The sequence below is a fragment of the Cyprinus carpio genome, chromosome B5, assembly GCF_018340385.1.
Source record: "Cyprinus carpio isolate SPL01 chromosome B5, ASM1834038v1, whole genome shotgun sequence".
Taxonomy (NCBI): Eukaryota; Metazoa; Chordata; class Actinopteri; order Cypriniformes; family Cyprinidae; genus Cyprinus; species Cyprinus carpio.
The window spans coordinates 10,098,567-10,123,775 of NC_056601.1; the positions used below are offsets into that span (position 1 = coordinate 10,098,567).

General features: G+C 36.1%; 1 protein-coding gene across 4 annotated transcripts in view; it reads right to left on the reverse strand.

Annotated features, from left to right (window-relative positions):
- LOC109090153 (disabled homolog 2-interacting protein-like) overlaps nt 1–25,209 on the reverse strand; it is a 143,621-nt gene that overhangs the window by 104,646 nt on the left and 13,766 nt on the right. For 2 of the 4 annotated variants that reach the window (XM_042724229.1, XM_042724228.1), the window contains exons 3-4: nt 15,240–15,361; nt 6,643–6,769 (exon numbers count right to left, since the gene is read on the reverse strand). In XM_042724229.1, coding sequence (XP_042580163.1) covers nt 6,643–6,769; nt 15,240–15,361 — 249 coding nt within the window. Of the gene's footprint in view, nt 1–1,973; nt 2,133–6,642; nt 6,770–15,239; nt 15,362–24,227; nt 24,283–25,209 lie in introns of those variants that run through there. The other 2 variants (XM_042724230.1, XM_042724232.1) reach the window with 2 other exon arrangements.

Sequence of the window (25,209 nt, forward strand, 5' to 3'; positions counted from 1 at the left end):
AGATGTATACAAATGATGTCTATCCTTTTTATTGCCCTGCTTGCTTGCTCTCTCTTATCTTTAATTACTCTCGTCTGAATGCTCACTACATTGGAGATAGTCCTCCACTTCATCACTGCAGCAGATGACACAAGATACACCAAATGCCAAGAAAGGGTCCAGTCCTGTTTTCATAAAATGTTTTCTTTCTTCAACTCCTGTAATTGGTTTAGATACACAGATATGAACATTCAGAGCTGTTTTTGCTCCACTGATATAAATGGATTTATCTTTAAGGATAAGTGCATCTCTCATCCCATTATCACACAAAATGCTTCATTGGATCCTAAAGCTTTTAATTCCTTCATTCGGCTGTTAAATTGCATATTCAAAAGAAACACTTTAACTGATTATGGGTACATCAAGAGTCCTGTCTATGAATTGGTCTTGGTATAAGGGTTTAAATGCCTTGAATCGCATGGTGATACATTTTTACTTATATGGGAGGGCACCTACTCTGCCGGGTTAGGACGGTTGTACTGTGTTATTTAGAGCTATTCTAGGATATTTTGAGGTTTGGCCTGTGCTTAAGACAGATGTTGGACTCGACTACTGTGTCATGGATTTGGATTCCCTTGGCAGGACTTACATTTTCTTTCTTGCTAGCTTTCTTTGCAAGCTCTCCATCTCTCTCTCTGTCCAGTATATCGACCCAGTTGGACCCTGAATGTCCTGTTTCCCTGAAATACTTTAGCGGTTGGCTCATTCAGCTAACCGCATTCTTCCAGAGCTCCTTACCTAGACCTGCGCCGTAATCTCTGTGCATACAGACAATGGAAAAAATAGTCAAATAATAATTTAATCATTAGGGTTTTAAGAGTGCTCTGACATGGGAGATTGAAATATGCGAGAGGAAAAGAAGAGGGAGAATGTGAAGGAGAGGAGAAAGAAAGATTTATTTGTGTAGATAAGTCAACCTCCCATCCCGTCCCGCTACCTCACACTTTCTCACTGTCTCTCTTTCTCTCTCCCACACACACACACACACACACACACACACACACACACACACACACACACACACAGACAGACACATCTACTCTCTCCCCCTCTCAAACTAAAGCCACAAGAGACACACAATTTAGAGAAACACAATTCCTTTAAAATGTGAAACTCCCTCTAACATAATCAAGTCTGCACAGCACACTGCAGTCACCCACAACCCACAAGTCACACACACTCCTTCAAGAAATACAATAGTCAAATCAGAAAAAATAAGTGCCTATATAGTAGAGATAGACAGAGAAAGAAAGACAAAAAGTAAAATAATAAAATAGTAAAATAAGTGTTACACTTCCTGCTTGAACTACACCTTAAAGTAAATCTTTGGATTCACTATGTTCATTCTAAAGACAGAAATCCGTGTAGTTCTTAAGTGTAGTGCTAGGAAGACTTTTTTCTGAAGTCTTCTTCACATTACAGCTTATTTTGGTCAGAAAACACCCACTTAGACAGGAATAGACTAGATGATAGACATGTAAAGCCATCAACCAATATATACACACAAAAAAAGATGAAAAAATGTGGCTAGAATTTCTGACAAAATTATTATTTCAAATAAACTCAGAAAAACAGCAAAACATACAGTTCTGCTCCAGGATATCTCATTTACATGCTACTAAATGCTTTAAACACAACTCTGTAAAACTCTTTGCCACAATTTCAAAGATTGTGAAGCCACTAATACTGTGAACTTTGCCACATTCAGTGATTATTTGCAAGTGTTTTCTAGTATCTGTACAATATGCATTAGCCGTTACGTGAACAGACTGCTGGTGGTCTGTAGGCATACCGTCTGAGGCTAAGACTATAGTTTACAACAAACTCATGCATGTACTTTTACAGCATTTTAAACACTCTATGTCAGTAATCCATCTCCAGTTCACCAATACTGAGGCAAGGGCCGAGAGCATCTTTCCTCCAGAAGCACTTACCGGACTGACCCTCCGACTCAGGGCTCGTCTCAGACTCCATAACTTCACAGAGTGCTGAACTGCTGTCCAACGACTGAAAAACAGTACTGAAAGGAGACAGATGGGAGGAGAAAGGAAGAGAGAGAGAAGAGGTTCTCCCTTTACCCTATGCATAGAGAACTGCTCTGTGCCCCAACTGTTGTTCTGTGTTTGTCTACTGCTCCAGAGAGAGAGACAGAGAGAGAAAAACAGAGCCAGAATGAATGCATGTGGCACGCATGCAGATTGACTATTCCTGTAAGTTGCGGTCTCTCTTTTGCTCCTACTTTTCACATGCTTCTTAAAGACACAGTATCTATGACAAGACGTTTGCAGATTTTACTCACACTGTCTTCAGTCTCTTTACAGAAGGAGAAATAAAATGGCCAATATTTATGGAAGCCACTAAAGAACATGAGCCAAGAAAAATAAACACTATATTGTTAAAGTTAACTACAATAATACATTTGCTCACATTGACATTTCAAACTGTTAAGTATCAAACTGCACACTAGTACATTAGTTTATATGAGTGATAATGAGCTACTAGCATATCATCAGTCTAAGCATTTCAATGAGCCATTAATTTAGCTTTTCTTTGCTATGCATCCTTGATAAACATAAATGGGTAATAGGACAACAGCTTTACAATCTACGTCTCACTTTGAAGTTTGTCTGTGAGCTACATGCACTAATGATGATTTGAAGGCTTTTTGACACGTCAGTACCCAGCATTCAGCACTACAGTGATGTGCAGAAGCTGGGTTAGCCAACAGAGAACAGAATACACGGAAGTCAACAATACTATTATTAAGTATTTGAGAGATATGTTAAAAAGGCTCTCTGATGAGTACCCTATTGATTTGATTTAAGCTTTTAATTTGCAACATTGAGGCACAATACAGGTTTTCTGCTCTTCAACCCCCCATTAAAAAGTTTTGATGTTCATGGATCAAGGTAGTGGGGTTGTTCCTGCTCCTGTCCTCTGGTTCGAAATATCTAACAGTAGGTGCTCCAGTTCTCAAACGGAGATAGAGATTTACTTCAGTTTCTCTTTTATCTTCTGTCAGTTATTCAGTATGGGGAAGAAGCAAACAAGAAACACTTCCAAAGAAATTCTGAAAATAGAGTTATAAATCTGACCAATGACCATACATTAATAAAATTCAATACATGTTATGTGTTATTAATTTGAGTATACTGTAATATACTGGATATAAAATTATAAACCTGAATATATATTTACATATCCTGAATATACTATGTAACTCAATATGCAAACACAACTATACTGAGTTTAATAACTTTATAACTACAGTTAATAATTAATTATATATTCAGATTTATATTTAGAAATACAAAAATATTTAAAACTATACAGATTTTATATATATCCTGTATGGTCCCAATACCATATAATTAAATGTGGTTGGTTAAAAAAAAAAGAAGGAATATTTAGATGCAAGTCTTGAGTTTGAGGAAGCCAAAATGTTTGAAGTTAAAAAAGACTCTCAGTAAATCTAAATGTCTCCGTCAAGCAGAACAAAAATACGGCACAGAAATTAAAAGCAGAACAGAGACAGACTCTTGAGGACTGTGGTAGAATCTGCATTAGAATCTTCATTTGTTAGCTGTATTTTAGGCTCAGCATAATTTTGGCTTCGGTACCATACCAGAATCTACTACCTTACTGTCGTACTAAATCACTACCATAGGTGACAAATAAGCAGCCCTCAAAAGATATCCAAATTAAAAACAGAGCACTGCATGCATGAAACTCTGTTTAATGTTTAAAATAAATTCTCAGTACACTCCTGTTGAACAGAAGCTGTTAAACTCAGTTAAACAGAAGCGATACTAAACAAACTCCAGCATTTTCAGCACTGTTGAGTGGAATCAGACCAACTTAAACACATTTCACATCTGACAGTTGACGTTAACATTAACATTATATCAATATTATATCATCAGCACAATTATCATGTAGAGTGAGATTTATCTTTTTGACCCAGCTTGTTCCTCTGTTGTCACATTTGCCGGTTTCACTTCAGTTTGTGTAACACTGCTGCATAGCAGTGAACTTTGGAATAGCAGCGTGTCAGGTAACCAAATGAGCAAAATCATGATAATGTATCAACTGCATGTGTTTGTGAGCCTTTAAAAGCCTGGTTATCAAGGTTTAAAATTTCCATTTATTTATCATTTGATGAAATCAGTAGTCAAATGAGTAGTATTGCCTCATAACAGGCACTAGTTAAATTCAGCTGTGTTGTTGTCTCGAGTCTTAATAATGCATTGTATGTCCAGCACAACTATACATTATATATAAATCTGGAAACATACATAACAAACATATACACACACATTTGGTTCACTATATTTAAGGAAACCCATTATGCCCCTTTTTACAATATGTAATATAATTCTCAGATGTCCCCAGAATGTATCTTTGGAGTTTCAGCTCCAAATACCCTACAGATAATTTCCTATATTATTTTGAAAATGATGATGTCTCTTTAAATGCAAATAAGCTGCTGCTCCCTGCCCCCTTTTCCAGAATAGGGCTTCGCCTTTACAGCTTGTACCTCAGATATTCCGCTAAAAACATCTGTTTGGTTTTGATTATCATGTCTATCACACTGAAATCATGCGTTTTAAACCATATTAGTTAGAGATGCACCAAAATGAAAATTCTGTGCCAAAACTGAAACCGAAAACTCTGGATGCACTTGGCTAAAAACCGAAAACAAAAATTCTTTGTAATGATTATTTATTATTTTATTAAATAGTACAAAGTAATTTTGTAAGACTTTTTTAATTTAACAATTTTAATGATACTGAATTTAAAAAACACAACATACTTTTTACTGAAAGTAACACATTAACATTAGTTAACTATAGCTAACTATAACTTTTTTAAACTAATTATCCAAATAATGTATAATCCTACAAAGGTATTATTATCAGACCATGTGAGCAGAGCAGAGCAGAGCATCACAAGAGAGTAGGGTCATTTTACCAGGATTACCATGTTACAGCACAGTAGAAACAAATATACTTCAAAGAAATATCCTGTCGGTGCTTTATTTGAGTGGACTTTGGGTTTCCGGTGAGTATGAGCAGTACACATCGGAACGCACATTCATAGAGTGGAATATTAAGCGTAGCGTCATGCTGAGCAGTGACAAGGAAACAGTGGCAGTGCAGTGCCCAATATATATATTATATAAATTTTTCGGCTCGTTATTTGATGCATTATATACCAGTGGTGACTTTTTGAAAATGGGAAAAAGCACTTTTCAAGTTTTTTTTCTCCAAAGTTTGCATGGCTGTAACTCAAGAAGTATTAAATATATCTTAATACCCTTTTAGATTCTGGGTCTTAACAAAACTTTCCTTTTGGCATCTTCATTTTTAAGGGCCTATGTGATTCAGTTCCAGCAATACTGGAATCTCAATATGGCTCCAGGAGTACTTTGTTAAACTGTACACATTTTCAGTGGTCAAAAACCAAATGTAGGTCACTTTGCATACAGATGATACTTTTATTTATTTTAAAGAGAAATGTAAAGAACAAATAATGTAGAAACTAGAAACAAGCTGCAATTCTAATTTCAACATTATTTATTCTTCAGACATTCCCCTTCAATAAGCATCAGCTGCATGTAAAGGGATAAACATTTGGTTTTTCAACCACTGAAAATGGGTACTATTCAATAATCTGGACATGGAGCCAAATTGAGATTCCTAAATCTCTGGCACTGAACTATTTAGGGCCTTGAAAATGAAGATTCATAAAGAAAGGTTTATTATGAAACAGAATCTAAAGGATATTAAGACTTGAGTAACATGCACACAAACTTTAGAAAAATAATATTTATGGCACTCGGACAGGTATGTTCTATGGAACTGTTTTGATAGAGGGAAATAAGTTTTAACATTAAGTGTTCCTCAGGCATTCCTATTTAAAAGAAAATAGTAAGTTCATGGGAAAACACACATGCATTAGTAGGCCAGTAAAATAGCTCAAAACAACATCAGCCAAATAAAATTTGCACACAAAATAAAAACACAAGTATAAAAGTTAGTCCAAACTGTAATGCAGCACTGGAAGAAACATCCTTTGACAGAAGAAAATAATATTTCAGCCAACATCCTCCCCTGCTGGCCTCAATGAAAATGACAAGGCTTAAATAACTTAGAATAAGGCAGCATAAATAACTACTTAAAAAAAAAAAAACGTTTTAGTCACAAGCACAAGAACATCTCCTATATATATATGCTCTCTTTGTTAATCACAAGAAATGAGTTTGTCTGCAAATATGTATCAAAGGTAGTTTGTGACTAAAAAAGTGTCAAAACAATTGACAAATTCCTCATAATTAAAATACAAAACAAAATGACACAAAGTAATGGGGGTTTTATATTATAGGACATTTTGGGGAAAACACATTTTGACTAAGACTTTATGAACTTTTTTAATGCACAAAGAGTTCATTTAAGCAGATTAAATACTTTAAAACTCAAACATAACTACAAAACCATTATAAAAAGTTTTATATTTCCTTATATTCCCAGGTTTTCTATGACCATGAGAGACCCTGGCCCCAGGCTGTGTTGTAAACACGTGGAGTAACAGTAGTACACTCACTGTTGTCCACTGAGAGATTATACTGGAATTCCGGGAACTGCGTCTCCACAGGAACACTGATGGTACGACGCAGCAGTCTGGATTTGCAGGTGTCAGTCCTCTTCTCCTGTAGGAGCAGAGGGTGTATCTGACAGCGGAACACAAGAAAGAGAAAGAAAGACACAAATGAGCATTCACCTGCCTCTCATCTCATTATTAATATATTCCATCTGAATTGAACAGATTCAAGTCAAACAATCAGAGGCAGCAAGACATAAAGAATTCAATAAAACAAGCCCACAGATGGATAGAGTATGAATATATTAATCAAAGGGTTTCTAGCGACTTAAATTACTTACTGAATATAGCTATGCTATTTCATATATAATGCCATGTCATAAACATGCAAAAATAAAGCAGCTAAATATTATCATAGGGACAAAAAAAAAAAAAAGTTGAAAGCTTAATCTTTTTTTGTTGTTGTTTTGTTTAAATGGATAGCAGGAAATTATTATAGCCAGTCTATTTTTTCTTAAGTTCTGCTGATAGGAATACAGAAGAAGAAAGAAGTCGAGAGAGCAACTTAACTCTGGGAATTCAGTGTCAGACCTGGGCAGCTCTGACTACCAAAATGACCTTGCGTTCCTTCCCAGAATCATGTTTTGAGGACACACTCAGCCCTCATAGTGTTATAACCAAACTTTCAGAACGTGCATTCTCTTGAGACTGTGCTACTGTGCTTTTGTTGTTATTACCAACTGTGAATTTACCCTTAAGAAACAGTGCACATTCAATTTCATCCACAGCAATCTGGTTTACTGACAGTCCAAATCAATTTAATGGCACTGACATTTTAGTTTCATAACCATGGTATTTGCCAAATACTAAAAATATTTTAGGTCTGAAGTCAATATGAAGTAAAATTTGATTCATATTATTACTTTTCATATTAGCACTCGCCTTTAAGCTGATTCTTTTCTTACTTGGGAGAGTGATGAAACTCGGAATTAAATGAAACAACATACAGTGCTAAAGGGCTTAGCAAAAAATATGATATTTTGGAGGTGAGAAAAGTAATAATAAAAAAAAAAACACTTTTGCCTCAACAAACTCCTAATTTGCTGCTTCTTAATAGTTTAAGGTAGCTGTTAAGTTTGAGTATAGGGTAGGATTAAGTGATCTAAAATGTGATCAGAACAATATGTGGTTTGTAAGTAATAATACATTACCAATATGCTATTAATATGCATGCGAATAAAGGAAAATATTAAAGTATTAAAAGAAAATATTAAAGTTAATAGCGAGAATTGGTCCTTAAATTGTTACCAAATAAGTAATTAAATAAGAACACTAAAGAAAACTTTGTGCAAAGAAAGCACAAAAACTTTTTTTACAATAAAACACATTGTGTTATGCATATTTAATACACACAGCTATATGGGAGCATTGGGGGGAAGTTGTGGCCTAGTGGTTAGAGAGTTTGACTCCTAACCCTAAGGTTGTGGGTTCAAGTCTCGGGCCGGCAATACCACGACTGGGGTGCCCCTGAGCAAGGCACCGAACACCCAACTGCTCCCTGGGCCCCGCAGCATAAATAGCTGCCCACTGCTCCGGTTTTTTTTTGTGTTTGTGTTTTTTGTGTTTGGATTGGTTAAATGCAGAGCACAAATTCTGAGTATGGGTCACCATACTTGGCTGTATGTCACGTCACTTAGTTGCTTCCGGTTTCGCTACTGTTTGGACGCTCTTGCTTACTGCTCTTCAGCAGATCAGCACATTACTCAGACAACACATTTTTGGCAAAAACACTGGACTGGAATAATACTATGAAAAAGAAGACTCTTTGCCTCCCAGTGTCAGCACCTTACATTCCGGAAACGGGAAAACACAGCTGCCTATATTCAAACAGAAGAGAAAAAAATGCCTCTTGTGGAATCTACTTGTTTCACGAACTGCCACATGATTGTGTTTCTTGAAACAAAGTTACTTGCTGGACTTCCAAAACAGGCGGAACACACAGCAGACCGTCATCACGGACCCCCTCAGCATACAGCTGGTGAGTCCTGTGAATCTAGTGAATCTCGACAGTTTATATCAAGTGAAGAGGAACAAGCCAAAACTGATCGACAGACTAATCGATGGCACAAACAGGGAGCAAGACCCAAAGGCACTCGAGACATCAGATTGTTACGAGTATCTTTCATTGCTGCCATAACATCCTCTACCCCAGATACAGCTATCCAAGCTATGACAAGGCTTGCAAACACTGGTATTCTACCACCCCCTATACATCTTAAGAACAGATCTGAAGCATTAATGAATGTGTGTGAGGAATCCACAAATGTGACTGAACATGGATCGTATAGGGCTGGGCGATATATCTAACGATATGTTCTGGAGGGTATTGTGGGTATATATGGTTCCTTGATTACCGCTAAATCGCCATCACCTGCTTTCAAATGGAGCGGCATTTAATAGACAGAGCCGTAGTTCACTGACAAGCTATGCAATATCGCGTTCATTATCGCAGATGAATCGCCTTCGATAATCAACGCGATATTGCATACCTTGTCAGTGAACTACGGCTCTGTCTATTAAATGCCGCTCCATTTGAAAGCAGGTGATGGCGATTTAGTGGTAATCATGGAACCAGATTTACTGACTAGATGCGCATGATCATATCGTTAGATATATCGCCCAGCCCTAGGATCGTATCAGCCAGCAGCTTACATTGCTACTAACAGGTGCTCAAGGTCGAACAGACAGCGGCATTCAGTTCAGAGCGCAGCCGAGCCCAAGACTCTGATAGTGGGTGACTCCATTATCAGAAACATCAGTAGCAGGACTACAGCTACATGCTGCTTTCCTCAACCAACCATCTCTGATGTGAACAATAAACTTTGGAACATTCTAATGAAGCACAAGAATGCAAATCGAATCATCATCCATGTGGGGAAGAATGATATTTGGAAAAAGCAGTCAGAACTCCTTAAGAAGGATTTCAGTGAAATTTTTGAAACACTTGAAGACTTGAAGTTCAGTCATTCATCAGTGGACCACTGCCAGCAAGGGGAATTAACATGTTTTCACAGTTGCTTGGGCTGAATACATTGCTACAAAGAACCTGCAATATAAAAGGAGTCAACTTCATCGACAACTTCAATCTTTTCTGGGGCCATAGACAACTTTTTAAACTGGATGGCCTCAACCCAAACACTTCTGATTAATGACTTAACCACAAATAACCTGTATTTTATGTTTCTAAATGAAACACGGCTAGAAGATAGCTTCAGTGCAACAGTCCTCAATGAAACAGTCCCTCCTAACTTTACTTTTATAGTGTCAGCAGGACTGTTAGGAGAGGTGGAGGTGTAGCTGCTCTATTTAAATATGTCTATCAATGCAAGCAAGTGTCATTTGGTCAGTAGTTGTCTTTTTAATATCTAGGTATTGTGTTGAAAGGTGCTACACGCATTCTGTTTATCTTTATTTACAGGCCTCCAAAATACTCTCCAGCCTTTGTTGAACAGTTCACAGAACTGTTATCAATGATTTCTTCAGAGTTTGACTGTTTTACTGTTGGAGGGGATTTTAATAATCACATAGATAATGCAGAAATCAAAAAAATAAATTATAGCTTTTTAAACACATTTTACCTGATTCAGCATGTGCATGGACCCACACACGATCATGGACAGAGTCTAGATTTACTCATAGAATGTTATCGATGATATTGCTCCTGTAAAAGTCAGTAAGACGACTGGCAGACAAAAATCACCATGGAGAAAATCAACAGCAGTACAGAGTATGAAAAGACAATGCAGAAATGCTTAGTGGACGAAAACTTGAAATTCACTATAGCATCTACAAAGACAGCCTTAATCCTTTCAATGTGGAACTAGCCATAGCTTGACAGACCTTTTTCTCAAACCTGATAGAACAACAGTAACTTAAACAACACTTGCACTCTTTTTGCTACTGTAGAGAGACTGACACCCCCCACCCCCCCCCCCCCCCCAGTCAGATTCCCAGTGAAATGCAACAGCAAATGCAATGAGTTTGCTTCTTTCTTTTCTGAGAAGATCAATAATATCAGGAAGGCGATAAGCACATTCTCAAGTTATGCAGAGGTCAGACAGATTTGACTGCAATTTCAAAAAGAAATTACTATGTCTGTTTTTGAAGCAATTGATAGCAAAATTTTGGAAGAAATATTACAGCACCTTAAATCGTCAACCTGCTATTTTTTTTTTTTCAAAAGTGTGCTTAACTGTTTAGAAGCAGATCTCTTATAAGTGGTAAGTGCCTCACTTCTTTCTGGGATTTTTCCAAACTCCCAGAAAACTGAAGTTGTTAAGCCCCTTCTGAAAAAGAGCAATCTTGATAACACCATTTTGAGCAATTATAGACCAATATCAAATCTTCCTTTTATAGGCAAGATTATTAAAAAGGTAGTTTTAAATCAGCTGAACAACTACTTAAACTCAAATAGATACCTGGACAATCTGGTTTCCGACCGCATCACAGCACAGAGACAGCGCTCATTAAGATAATAAATTATATTTGCTTTAATTCTGATTCTGGAAAAATATCAGTGCTGGTACTACTAGATCTTAGTGCTGCGCCTGACACTGTTTACCATAACATACAGTACTTCTAGAGAGACTGGAAAACTGGGCTGGAAAGTTGTTAAGCCCCTTCTGAAAAAGAGCAATCTTGATAACACCATTTTGAGCAATTATAGACCAATATCAAATCTTCCTTTTATAGGCAAGATTATTAAAAAGGTAGTTTTAAATCAGCTGAACAACTACTTAAACTCAAATAGATACCTGGACAATCTGGTTTCCGACCGCATCACAGCACAGAGACAGCGCTCATTAAGATAATAAATTATATTTGCTTTTAATTCTGATTCTGGAAAAATATCAGTGCTGGTACTACTAGATCTTAGTGCTGCGCCTGACACTGTTTACCATAACATACAGTACTTCTAGAGAGACTGGAAAACTGGGCCGGTCTTTCTGGGATAGTACTCAAATGGTTCAGGTCATACTTAAAAGAGAGAGGTTATTATGTGAGTATAGAAGTGCATAAGTTTAAGTGGACGTTCATGACATGTGGAGTCCCACAAGGCTCAATTCTTGCACCGCTCTTGTTTAGCCTGTATATGCTCCCACTAAGTCAAATAATGAGAAAGAACCAAATTGCCTATCACAGCTGATGATACCCAGATTTACCTAGCCTTATCGCCAAATGACTACAGTCCCATTGTGTAATGACCCAGAACTCGACATGGGATCCATATGCAGGCTTTATTGCAGAGACTCGTAGTCGTACAGGCAATGGTCAATACCAGCAATATCAACAACGTAGGAAGAACAGAGAATCAAAATCCAGTAACAAGCAAGGGTCGGGTAGGTAGGCAGCAAAGGTACGGAAAGGATATCAAACAGGATCGGCAACAGGAAATCAAACACGGGTAATAACGCTCAGAAATGACAGACACAGCAAATCAAGACTTCGCGTTGATCTCCTGTGATAGTCAGCTTTTATACACAAGTCCTGATGAAGAGCACCTATGACGGTGATTAGAGTCCAAGGACGGGGCTCGTGGGAAATGTAGTGGAATCAGTGTAAATGAATGGATGGATGCGTGTGTGTCAGTATTCAGGTGAGGGTGCCCTCTGCTGGCCAGCAGAGGGAATCACGGGGTTCGTCTCCGTGACACATTGACTCACTCTGCCAATGCTTTGATGAAATTAACAGTTGGATGTGCCAGAACATTTTCAGTTAAACAAGGAGAAAACTGAAGTCATTGCATTTGGAAACAAAGATGAATTTCTCAAGGTGAATGCATAACTTGACTCTAGGGGTCTAACAACTAAAAATCTTGGTGTGATTCTGGAGACAGGCCTTAGTTTCAGTAGTCATGTCAAAGCAGTAACTAAATCAGCATACTATCATCTCAAAAACATTGCAAGAATTAAATGTTTTGTTTCCAGTCAAGACTTAGAGAAACGTGTTCATGCCTTTATCACCAGCAGGGTGGACTATTGTAATGGTCTCCTCACCGGCCTTCCCAAGAAGACTATTAGACAGCTGCAGCTCATCCAGAATGCTGCTGCCAGGATTCTGACTAGAACCAGAAAATCTGAGCATATTACACCAGTCGTCAGGTCATTACACTGGCTTCTAGATACATTTAGGATTGATTTTAAAGTACTTTTACTCGTATATAAATCACTCAATGGCCTAGGACCTAAATACAGACCACTCAGAACATTAGGATTGAGTCAGTTAGAAATACCAAGGGTTCACACAAAACAAGGGAAGTCCGCTTTTAGCTTTTATGCCGCCTGCAGCTGGAACCAGCTTCCAGAAGAGATCAGATGTGCTAAAACATTAGCCACATTTAAATCCAGACTCAAAACTAATTTGTTTAGCTGTGCATTTACTGAATAAGCACTGTGCTACATCCAAACTGATTGCATTGTATTTTATATATAATCATTTTCTATTTTTAATGGTTTTAAATTCCTTGTTTTATTGTTGTGATTATTTTTATATTCCTATTATATTATAACATTATATTGTTATTTGATTATTTTATTTCCTTTTATGTAAAGCACTTTGAATTACCATTGTGTATGAAATGTGCTATATAGATAAACTTGCTTTGCCTAGTTATAGTATAAAAAGCATTAGCCTAACTCACACCCTAATAGAAAACATTCTGCACTTTTACAATTAAAAAATTGCAAATAAGGCTTTATTTACTTTATTTTTAAACAGTTTCTACAAATGAAAACACTCCCAAAAAAAGACTGTCGATTTAGCTGTCTACAAATTTGTTCCCGAATAATGGTTAAGTACACACACAAATACCTAAATATTTATCATATTTTGACCTCTTGTATAAAAACTTCAATGCTGAGTTACTTTTTTCCCCCACAGAGTAAACTGAATTAAAAGACAACATTGTACTTTATATGAATAAAATTGATGTGTCTAAGCATACATTTCCAGCACAAGAATTTTAATTTGTGGATAGGGCCAACACTGTTAATGACTTCATTTACTTTACTTATCAAAGGCAAATTTATCATGCTACTTTAAATATTGGCTAATATGCATAGTAATAAAAAATAAAGAGAACTCTAGGCAAGTGTACGTTAGTTGGGCTCATGTATCAACACCCAGGATGATTTTATAAATAAATGAATGGGGGAAAAATCATCCTATAAGTACAGTAAATACATTAACAAATTTCTCTAAGCATTAAAGATCTGGTATTGCCAGGAGAGAATCTGTATTTTGCCTCCGCCTCGAGCAGAGAATCATTCACTACTGCTCTGCCGGCCAGTAATAGAGGAGTAGAGATTTATTACAGCGCTGCTCTCTGGCTGATAACAGAGGATTCGACATACAGTGTGAGCTATGGGCGAGCGGAAAATGCTTTATCGACCACAGTATACAGCATATATTCTTTGCAAGTGTGGGCCATCTATTGATTGTCCCTGTGGAACGCCGTGTGTCTTGGCTGCCAGGCCGAAAAGTGAGCTCAGGGAGCCTGCTGATGTACCGCACTTCTGCACATGTCACAATGACAAACTACACACAGCTAACACGCTATTCGCTCTCATGTGCTTGGACTAGTTCAGTCACAACCAGCACAAAAAACCTTTCCCTTCTGCCTCTTCCCTTCTTTTATCTAAACACTAGATTTTTGTTTTTCCATTTTTACTATTTGTTACTATGCAAAAAACAAAGTGAACATGTAATTTATTCCTGTAATGGAAAAGCTGAATTTTCAGCAGCCATTACTCCAGTCACTGTGTGACATGATCTTTCAGAAATCAGTCTAATATGGTGATTTTATCAATGTTGAAAACAGTTGTGCTGCTTATTTATTTTGTATTTTTTTTTTCTAGATTCTTTAAATAGAAAGTTAAAAATAACAGCATTCATTTAAAATAGAAATGTTTCGAAACATTATAAATATCTTTACTGTCCCTTTTTATTAATTTATTTATTGATAAGTGAGTACATTTTTTTTTTATTTTATTAATTATTACTGATATTTTTTATTTTTAGTTGGTTGTGTATATAAACATATATTCATATAATAATAATATAATATAGATATATTTTATAAAAAAAAAATATTTTTATATGAAGTTATACAAGTTTGCGGGCAGTTAATATAAGTATTCAAGTCATAAAACAAGATTTTGCTGACTGAAAAAAGTGATTAATTTAATTTGTATTAAGTGAGTACAAATAAAGTACAAATAAATAGCGACTGTTACTCCCAAATATACTTTTCAGTTAAATCTTAGCACAAAGAAGACATTTACAGCTAAATATTTTACTAAAATCACTATGTTAGTAAATATGTGACATGTAATAAAAATATGCAATAAATACATGACATACGCAATGTGATCACATGCATTTCTAACCACAGCCTAATTTGGTTTCAATGATTGAACCCTGTTTACAGCTATATTTAGCACCTGAAATGGATTTAAAGCCAGTTTATAGCCAGTTAAGAAAAACTGTAAAGGCATGTGGAAAACATGAGCAAAGGCTCTTTCTGTGACGTTGCATAATACCTCCTCTTTGTCCAGCAGCAGCATTTGATAGTCGGTGACCACACAGAATTTGGGGTTCCACACGGCACGTTCAGCACACGGGTGACCACATGACGTCCAGTGGCCTGCAGGACCCCTCATATCTGACAAGACAGAAGGAAGAGCAGAAATTGAGAATGATGTGAATGACAACAAAAAGGCACCTGGAAAATCAGAAGAGATGAGAGGTGAAGGGATTTCTGCCAAGCTTCCTGTTTGGATCATGTATTTAAAGACTGTCCTGTGCCTTTCCATTTACTCCTCCTCTTTACAAAGGTCAAACAAAATCCTGAAAGATCTGCAAAGCAAACAGCTCCTGAACCTATAGCAGACATGTCTTCCAAATGAAACAAGAGCGCTTGGAACACATTTATATGGTAATGAGGCTCCAGCTCTTGCCACAATGAGATTTCAAAATATTTCACCAAGTGAGCAGGAAATATTGCCATGTTAATTTGAGTGTGATATAGAGAACGTAAGTAAAGTGAATTACAACACTGTCATAGTGTTGCTTTTTTGCATCTCATATGGAGACATTGATTTGCCGCATGGAACGTTAACAATCTCATCTTGTTTCAGAACATTGAACAAGTCTGCTGGACTCTGTTCTCATTCTTATTCATGGCGAACCTCTGCTTCTCATGCTGAATGAAGGTAAAAAGCCTTTTACAGGCAAATAATTAATGAGTTGAAGTTAGCTGTTACACTTTGTGTGCTTTACAACTGGAAACTGTCCATGGGTGCTCTATGAAACATTACAGATTAATGTATTGTTTAATAACATCTTAACTAGTGTAACAGGGAATATGAAAAGTTCAAAACACACTAGCCTATAACAGCAACTTTCACACCATCCAAACGTGAGCACAGGTTCAAGACTCAGGAAGTCTTAAGAAACATGACTGGTGTGTGAGGAAGTGGTAGTAATATACAATTAACACACACTACTGTTCAAAAGTTTAGGGTCAATAAGATGTTTTTAAAAGAAGAAGACTATTTTTCTAATGTAATGTATATTTTAAATTACTTAAATTTAAATAATTTATTCCTGTAATGGCAAAGCTGAATTTTTTCAGCATCATTACTCCAGTCCTCAGTGTCACATGATTTTTTAGAAATCACTCTAATGTGCTGATTTCTTTCAAGAAACATTTCTTATTAATGTTAAAAATTGCTTTGCTGCTTAATATTTTTTCAGTATACTTTGATGAATAAAGACTTCAAAAGAACACCAATAAATATTTTTGTAACATTATAAGTCTTTTCTCTTATGTTTGATCAGCTTATAGCCTCCTTGCTGAATATACGCATTATGAATTGTATGAATATATTAATGTATTAATTTCTTGAGTAATATATACATAAAGTATATACATAAAGCCAGTTAAAGATTTTTTGTTAGAGCATAATAATATTAATAATAAAGTAAAATTTAAAATATTGAGTTTAAATCTAATTGAACTTTAAATGAATCATCATAACATCCAAATCAATATTGATGTTACTGACTTAATCTTCACTACATTAATTTTACATAAATCTATATAATTTTACAACACTATACTTTACTATGTGCCAATAATAGTATAAGTAAAACATCAGAGACAAAGGTGATACTTAAACTATGAACTATGAAACAGCAATATGTGAGCAACAGAACATCATCATCTGGGGTGAGCTTCTCCATCTGACCTCCTGAGATGTTTCTATGCTCAAAGAACCTATTCAAGAACGGTTATTCTCGCAGAAAAAGGGTCAATCTCCATAGTCTTTGTATGAAAATGCAAAAACACACACTTCACGTGGCTTGGAAAGTACAATCATTCACTTCCCCAACATCACAGTGTGCTTGCTAGAATTTCTTTTCCAATTGGCAGTTACATCCTAAGGGAAAGGCAATGGTAAATAATGCCTGGTTTGTCCAGAAACTCCATTGATGCAGGAATACAGAAAGAGATTAGAATTACTATCAACAAAGGATGTCACATGACCTCTTGCCTTTAAAAAAACTAAACAGAGTTTAGTTTAGTGAAAACATGCAAAGACAAATCCTGCTTAAGACTCATCTGACTGTATTAAACTCTTGCAGAAGTGTGTGTGTGTGTGTGTGTGTGTGTGTGTGTGCGTAAAAAAGATCTATATTTTGCTTCATCTCTCATATATTAGTCAACTCCATTACTATCTTCATTATTGTAACCATAAGCAATAATGTTTCTGAAAGAGTATGTGAGACTCTGTGCACAATTAAATCCTGTAATCTTGTGATGAGAGAAGTCTTATCTTTCAATTCAATGTGATTGTGCAGATGCAATTAGCAGCGCAGAAGCATTCTGAATGCCGGACACTGCACAATCAATGCCTGCTAGATAATGAGCAATACACTTAATAGCCTCCTCGAAGGTACACACACAGCTCAGAGATTTGAACATTTAAGGGAACCATTACAAGCCTATCATGTACACAATCCCATGCACTGCTTTAGAAAGATGAACATATGGCTAAACACAAATTGCTAGAAGCAGTGACTTTTCTCCCAAGATAGTGGTAGCTTTGAAGTGGCCAATCTGTTCTCCTCAAAGCACAAACACCTATGGACCAAGAAAAACAAAACACTATCTGGAAACAAGAATATCATTTCACTTCCATGTTTCATGCCAAAAGCAACTGACATCTAATTTAACATAACTTTATAAAGGCTACACAAAATTTTGTTAATACAATGATACTACTTATTTAACATTGTTCTTCTGTTCAAAGTATACAATAACTGAACTGGAACCTTACAAATGACTGTACTGAAAATGTCTAGACAGACAGCAATGGAGTGCATTCTAGGATTGCCAGAATAGGGACAAGACAATAAATTATTAAATTAAATACTGAAACATCATTTACTTTGTATTCAAGTGACAGTGTATGTTTTTCTACCCACTATTAGAGTTATATCAGATGTATACACCTTTAAAATAGATTTAATTTATTTATTTATATTTTATGCTTTCAAAATCAGTGCAATCAATAAAATCAGGGCTATCAATACAATAAAATAATTTTATTTTGCTTGTGCTTGGCAAAACAAAACAAAACAAAAAACACGAATGAAAGTGTAACACAGTGGTTCCCAACCCTGGTCCTTGAGGCACCCCAACACTGCACATTTAGCATGTCTGCTTTCTCTGACACACCAATTTCACGTCTTGGAGCTGATGATCTGAATCAGGTGTGTTTGATTAAGGGGACATGCAAAACATGCAGTGTTGGCGTGCCTCCAGGAACAGGTTTGGGAACCACTGGTGTAACAAATTTGGAAAACGTATAATAAAACTAGGGATGCACAATAAATATCGGCATGCTATTAATGCGCATCTAGTCAGTAAAGCATGCCCTTTTTACCTTGTCAAAATCAGCTCTGCAGACATCAACCCATTTTGTTGCATGTTGCATTAAATGCTAATGATCTCTGCTCACTCCGCCCCTCTCTTCTGTGGGGTGACGAGCCATGCTCTGAAAGACTGTTTACTTTAGCATTTAGCCGTGAAACTTGCTAACTAGCATGTTATTAGGAAAGGACTGCAAAGATTCATAAAAAAAAAAAAAAAAACCTTATACTTCTTCTGTAGGTGAAGCTGGATGACGAATGATTCACGCGAACATAAACACATTTAAGTAGATCGGGAGGTGCATTCCCTTCACAAACAAAAGTAATCCACTGCATCTTCAGCAGCTCAGATGTCAGGAGTAAATTAAGACTGCTATGTTCATTATTACATCCAACAACAAAACACCTCATTCGCTATGGAGACATTCTTGTCCATGTCCCTGCTCGATCGGACTGTTACAGCTCACTCAGGGCGGGTCTAAGGTAAGTCAGCTGTGTCAGTCAAGTATCGTAGGAGCGGCCTTCGTCTGTGTGATGTCACACGGACAAGATGCTGAGAACGACCTGATTTGAAAAAGGGAATATTATTTTTAGGGAATAAATAAAAACCACTGGGTGGATTTTTATCATTATAGGGTAGATGTGTACATGTGCAGCCAACACACATTTACGTTCAAACAACATATACAAGTGACTCCTTTAAATAAACTAAAATAAAACCTCCCCATTTGTTATTCTGCATATATCCAAATACACGCTGGATCAAAAAAATAAATAAAAAATTAAATTAAATATTAACATTAAAAGGCAGCTTAATATTGTATACTACAGCCTTCATATTGACGGGGTGCCTGTAACGTAGTCTATGTAGACAGCTCATTGGGTTTTGGAACAGGGTTAATGTTTCTGGGGGGGAAAAATCTGCAAAACATGTCTTCAAATGAGAAAAGCATTTTAGCTCCTGTAAATCCTCAGTATATCAGGTCCTGGATCCCTGACAGGATGTTGTTACTCAAACTAAGCACGGAGCACAAGGTGGGTAATTAAATGTGATCTGCTGGTTCATTCCTTCTCCTGTCAAGAAATTAAGGCCTGATTTTATTCTCAGTTACTTCAAAGTGTCATTTAATGTCCTACGGCTTCATGCTATTATCGGAAGGGCAATTGGTCTCTTAATCTTTGCAGGCAGTTTTCTGCTTCTCTAAATAAACACTTCGAAATGACCACTGCTTTGATTTTATCAAATCATTTATAGCATTTTCTGTTAAAAGATGCTAATAATTTTAGAATTATTGCCTTTTTTGTTTAATCTGCTGAATCCATTCATGATGTGGTCACATCAAAAAGAAGATTACTTTATGCCACTGCAAAGCGAAGCCCTTATCAGCGCAATAACAGCACACAAGGGAGGGGAGGATAGAGGGAGCAAAATACAAATGGCACAAGAGAGAGATGGAGAAAAAGAGAGATTTGTTCCAAGTGTGACATGAAGGAGACACAGAGGAGTGTTCCTTGTCCTCATTGGCTGAAACATGTCTCTGTGGCCCATCAGTAAGGTTTAAAATGCCCCTTTATAAACAGAAAATGAGAAATTTGTTCATTTTAGCCATATTACAGAGGTTATCATTTGGAATCATCATTCGTTTTATTAAAAAGTGATAAATTATTCACTTTTAAATGAAAACAAAACTGTACTGTGGAAAAAAAAAAACAGACTATCCAGGTAGCTTCCTCTGTTTAATAAGGCTAAGCTTACATTTGTGAAACTTGTCTAAACTAATTTGCGCTCTTTTTACAGAAGCTCAACAAGCATGTAATTTCATCCACAACACAATGCATGTGCTATTCAAACAACAAAAAAAAACTTAACACAAATATTTTTGCTCTTTTTATAAAAAGAAACTGGGCATTACACAAACCTGTAGGATCAAACAAGCCTTTCAAGTTGTGTAAATTTTTTGGTTTACTCAGAATCAAAAAAAACTGCTTGTGCTTCAGGGAAATAAGGCAGTTAAGACTTTTTAAATACATATTTTAGATAAATATAAACTCCTGGTGTAACGCAGATTATATCAATTATGTGTCTGAAGTGCTATTCAGTTTTCAATAAACAACCAATCAAATAAAACAAATTAGAACAAAGGGCTTTACTGTTTTGTTGCTAAAGAGTTACACCGATTTAGAAAATTGATTTAAAGGGGTCATATGATGCTTTTTTAAAGATCAATATTTTGTGTATTTGGTGTAACAGAATATGTTGACATGCTTTAATGTTCAAAAAACACATTATTTTTCAAATACTATACATTATTGTAGGTCCTCTATGCCCCGCCTCTCTCAAATGTCATTTTCTACAAAGCCCCCCCTCCTGACAAACGCAGTCTGCTCTGATTGGCCAACTGACCCAGTGCATGCATTTTAGGGGGGCGTGGCAGAGTCTTAACTTTGATAAAGAATATCTTTTTGGGTTTGAGACTTTAGTCTTTGCAACTTTACAGATCTTCTTCATGCACCAAGAGCTTGTAACACTCAGAGAAAGGAAAAATTTAAATCGCATCATATGACCCCTTTAATGAGAATTCTTTGAAGCACATAAAGAATTAGTGGTTGTATGGTACAGACAATGCGAATACATATGATCTCTCATGAGGTCAGGAATGAACATATTGACTCTATAATCGACAAATCATGTTTGCATTTGCCTGCAAATGTTCCTTTATCTAATAACAAATCCAAGTCTGATAACACAGTGCAGGTTGATTGAAAAACTAATACCCTAAGCTTTAAACAATGTGTTACTGCATGAAAAGAGCTAAATCCTTAGAAAACAAACAAACACACATACATACATACACACACACACACACACACACCATATTGCATTAAAAAGTCACCCCCATTTATAGACACAGACAAGCAAAGCACTGATTTATCAGATATAGGACAAAACTTTACCTGCCATATAGTTTCTAAACACTAATATGTCAATATCTTTGAAATAAACCAAAGACGATCACTAGAAATGTTCTTTATACAAATGTGCCATTTCATTTGATTTTTATCAAAATTATGAAGAACAGTACATGATCACTCATGAAAAAAACTACATAGAAGCTAATAAAAAAGTTTTCTATTCTACTACCATCCAAGAGAACCTTGAGCACAAGAGAGCCGTAGATTAATCGATTCATTATATGATTGTATGTAGACATGTGCCGGTATTCGATAATGCATATATCACGGTAATGAATATGCACGATATTGCTATAGTGTGTACTTCTAAATACCGTGACTAATTATATATTACAAATTATTCAGAATTTGGAATGCATTTTAAGAATACTTTTCCCATCAACTGGTCAAAATGCACAACACCGCTGTATGCTGCTTGAAAGATGCATGTGCGCTCTGATGTAAACAAGCATGCATGAGAAGCACATGGAGGAACACGTGAGAGACGCGCTGAATGAAAACACATTCACTCTCTGACAACAGATGGAGCTAAACTGCAGAAAATTCAGCCCTTACCCTGGAAACCCCATAAATAAAGCAGCCATTCAGATTTGTGGATTTGCTATGGTGTTCATCACAGCGCCAAATACTTAAATATTTAGACTTAATAGGCTATTTATTTTCAAACTTTTTTATTTTGTTTTCTTTTTACATTTTAATCTGGACTACAACATGCCCTAGATATTGTTTGAAAGTGTTTTGATTCTTTTTTGTTTGTTCACACTTTACATTAGGGCTTCATTAGTTATCATTAGTTCATTCATTAGCTAACAGAAACTGCAAATGAAAAAATTTTCTGAACATTCATTAGTCATAGGTATTCCAATATTTAATAACACATTGTTAAAATCGAAAGTTGCAACTGTGTTATTTAATGAGCTAACATGAATTAAGACTGGTATTTTTTAACAAAGATTAATAAATTCTGTAGCAAATAACTAAGGTTAACTAATGAGGTCTTATTGTAAAGTGATACCTATTGGTCTTTATAGTTCTTTTGCACTTTAATCTGTGTAAAACTTTTACATTTCTATATTTTTCTGTATTGCTTTATTGTATTTAAATGTTCAGTTATTTTTGTTATAAGAAAAAAGTTATTAAACCTGTTATATTATATTATGAGAACTTTTATTAAACTAAATTCCAATACCGTGATAATACCGTATACTGTGATAAAAGCATTAGCAATTAATCGCAACATGAAAATTCAATACTGGCACATTCCTAATTGTATGTAACCAATTACTAAACAAAAGCCCGGAAAGAAATCTATGATGAATTCTTCTAAGTAGGTCAGAGAGTAATACAGCAGCTGATCTGTTTTCTCTCTCTCTTTTCCTCCAGCTGCTCAGGTCTGCATGTGTTCTGCTCTACTGTATTTCAGGCTCCAAAGATCATGGATATTTGTCTACAGAATGTGTGGGATGAGATTTCATGTGCACACACTTACATTGCTCTACATTCATTACTATTTGATTACTGATATTCATAATGTATGTTTCCTTGAGAAGACATCAACTCAATGTCTCTTCTTTCTTCACACACACACACACACACACACACACACACACACACACACACACACGTATACACACACACACACACACACACACGTATACACTTAGCTGCTTCACATGCATATGTATAATTTCCTGCTTTCCCAAGTCTTAGTTTTTTTCTGCTATCCAATCAGTCACTGTAGAGGTAACCTAATGCTCCTTGCTTATTCTTTTTCAGTGCAAATAACACTAATTACACTGTAAAAAAAATATATCCTGTTAAATTTGCAGTTAAAATACACCAGCTATGGTTGCCAGAAATTCACTGTAACAATTACAGTGACAATCTATAATGGGACAGCATATTGATGCCTGCTTATTTTACAAATAATAACTGGATTTTCATATCATGTAAAATATACATTGTAATATTTTAGAATATATGTATAATTGAAATATACTGATAATACAGGTAATAGATAAAAAGCTGTATGATGAATCAGACTGGCCTGTCCATAAAACATGGCTATATACTGTATGTGCATAGGGTCATAATCACAAAACATGACACTAATATAATGCATTAAACATGAACTAGATAAAACAGGTAACACAAAACACAAATTCCAAATGCACATTACTGATAACAAAAATAAGAAGAAACAAAACCATTTAAATGAAATATAACCTAATGTGAAGTCACACAGAGACTTCAGTAAATGTTAACCAGTTACAGTTTTAACATACAGTATATGTACAGGGGTTTTTTTTCTGCGAGCATTTATTTTAATTTTTTTTTTACAGTAAATACTCTCAGCAGCATTATATATTTAAATGCATGGCGATAAGAACACACACCTGTTGAAAATTTGAAGCTACAACACTGAGAAGAAACTGCGTCTTGCATCAATACTGTATAAACATTGAACTCCCACACAAAAATACTCCCACAAAGACTAGCCAGTTCTACAAAATGATAATCCATTACAGACAAAGAAAAGGTGAGCCAGCAAAGACAGAAAAAGAGGTATACAGAGAGAGGAAAGAAAGCAGTCTGAGGGAGCGTTCAGAGGCGTTTACCTGAGAAGAAATCGGTGGACGTGCTCTCTTGCCTGTTCATTGCCAGTTTCTGTAGTTAGTCCGTCAGTGCGTGAGCAGTATATGGTAAGAGTGTGTGTTAGAACATGCCGTTACCATGTGCATGAAAGCAAGCATACGTTTGGTGCTCTGTCTTTTCTGAAGACTATTTGCAGTCAACTGAGGCAGAGTTTTGCTCTCTGGCAATTTAACTGTCACACATTTTACTGGCTCTCTTTTCCTTTTTGTTTTGTAGAAAAGCAGTCAAGCTGGTCAACACAAATTAGGTGCATCGTTCGTTATACATTTTAAATTACAGATCACAGACCACAGCAAGAGTTGATTAATGTTATAGGGAAAGCAGAGTAGGAGGATGCTTTTTTATACATGCATCTACACTTTCCATAAATCTGAATGTGTTAGTGGTTTGCTGTGTGTGTAAGTGAGCCTTTCAATGCTTCAAAAAGAGCCTCAGAATGCAAGGCAAAAGAAAAAAAAATAATAAAAGAGCAAGCACATTTTGAAAGATGGAGTGAGGGAAGTGGAGGAACAGAGTGAATCTGTGAGAATCAGGGTCATCCTAGAGATTGGGAGAAGTGGAAGTGTTCATACGCGTGTGTACTAGCGTGCATTCATTACATCTGTCCCTGAGCTCTGTGCAAGCTGTACAATCTCTGCCTCTAGAGAATCGCCATTGGTCTCTTCCGTTAGCCAATCAAGTATGGCTGCACAGACGCATTTCTATGTGTGTGCTCATCTCTACCATAGCACTGAAGCTCTCACTTCAGAAATGAACTAACAAATAAACACAGCCTCTTACAAACACACATCTTCAGTCCAAGATGAAACATTCTGTTGTACACAACAAAACTGTCACATTTTACACTTAAAATCACAACATAATGCCAAGACAGCTCCAGTGCCAACAATAAATTGCACCCATGAGATCCTGTTCCTCTATTGGGCATCCATCTTTCTTCATTGC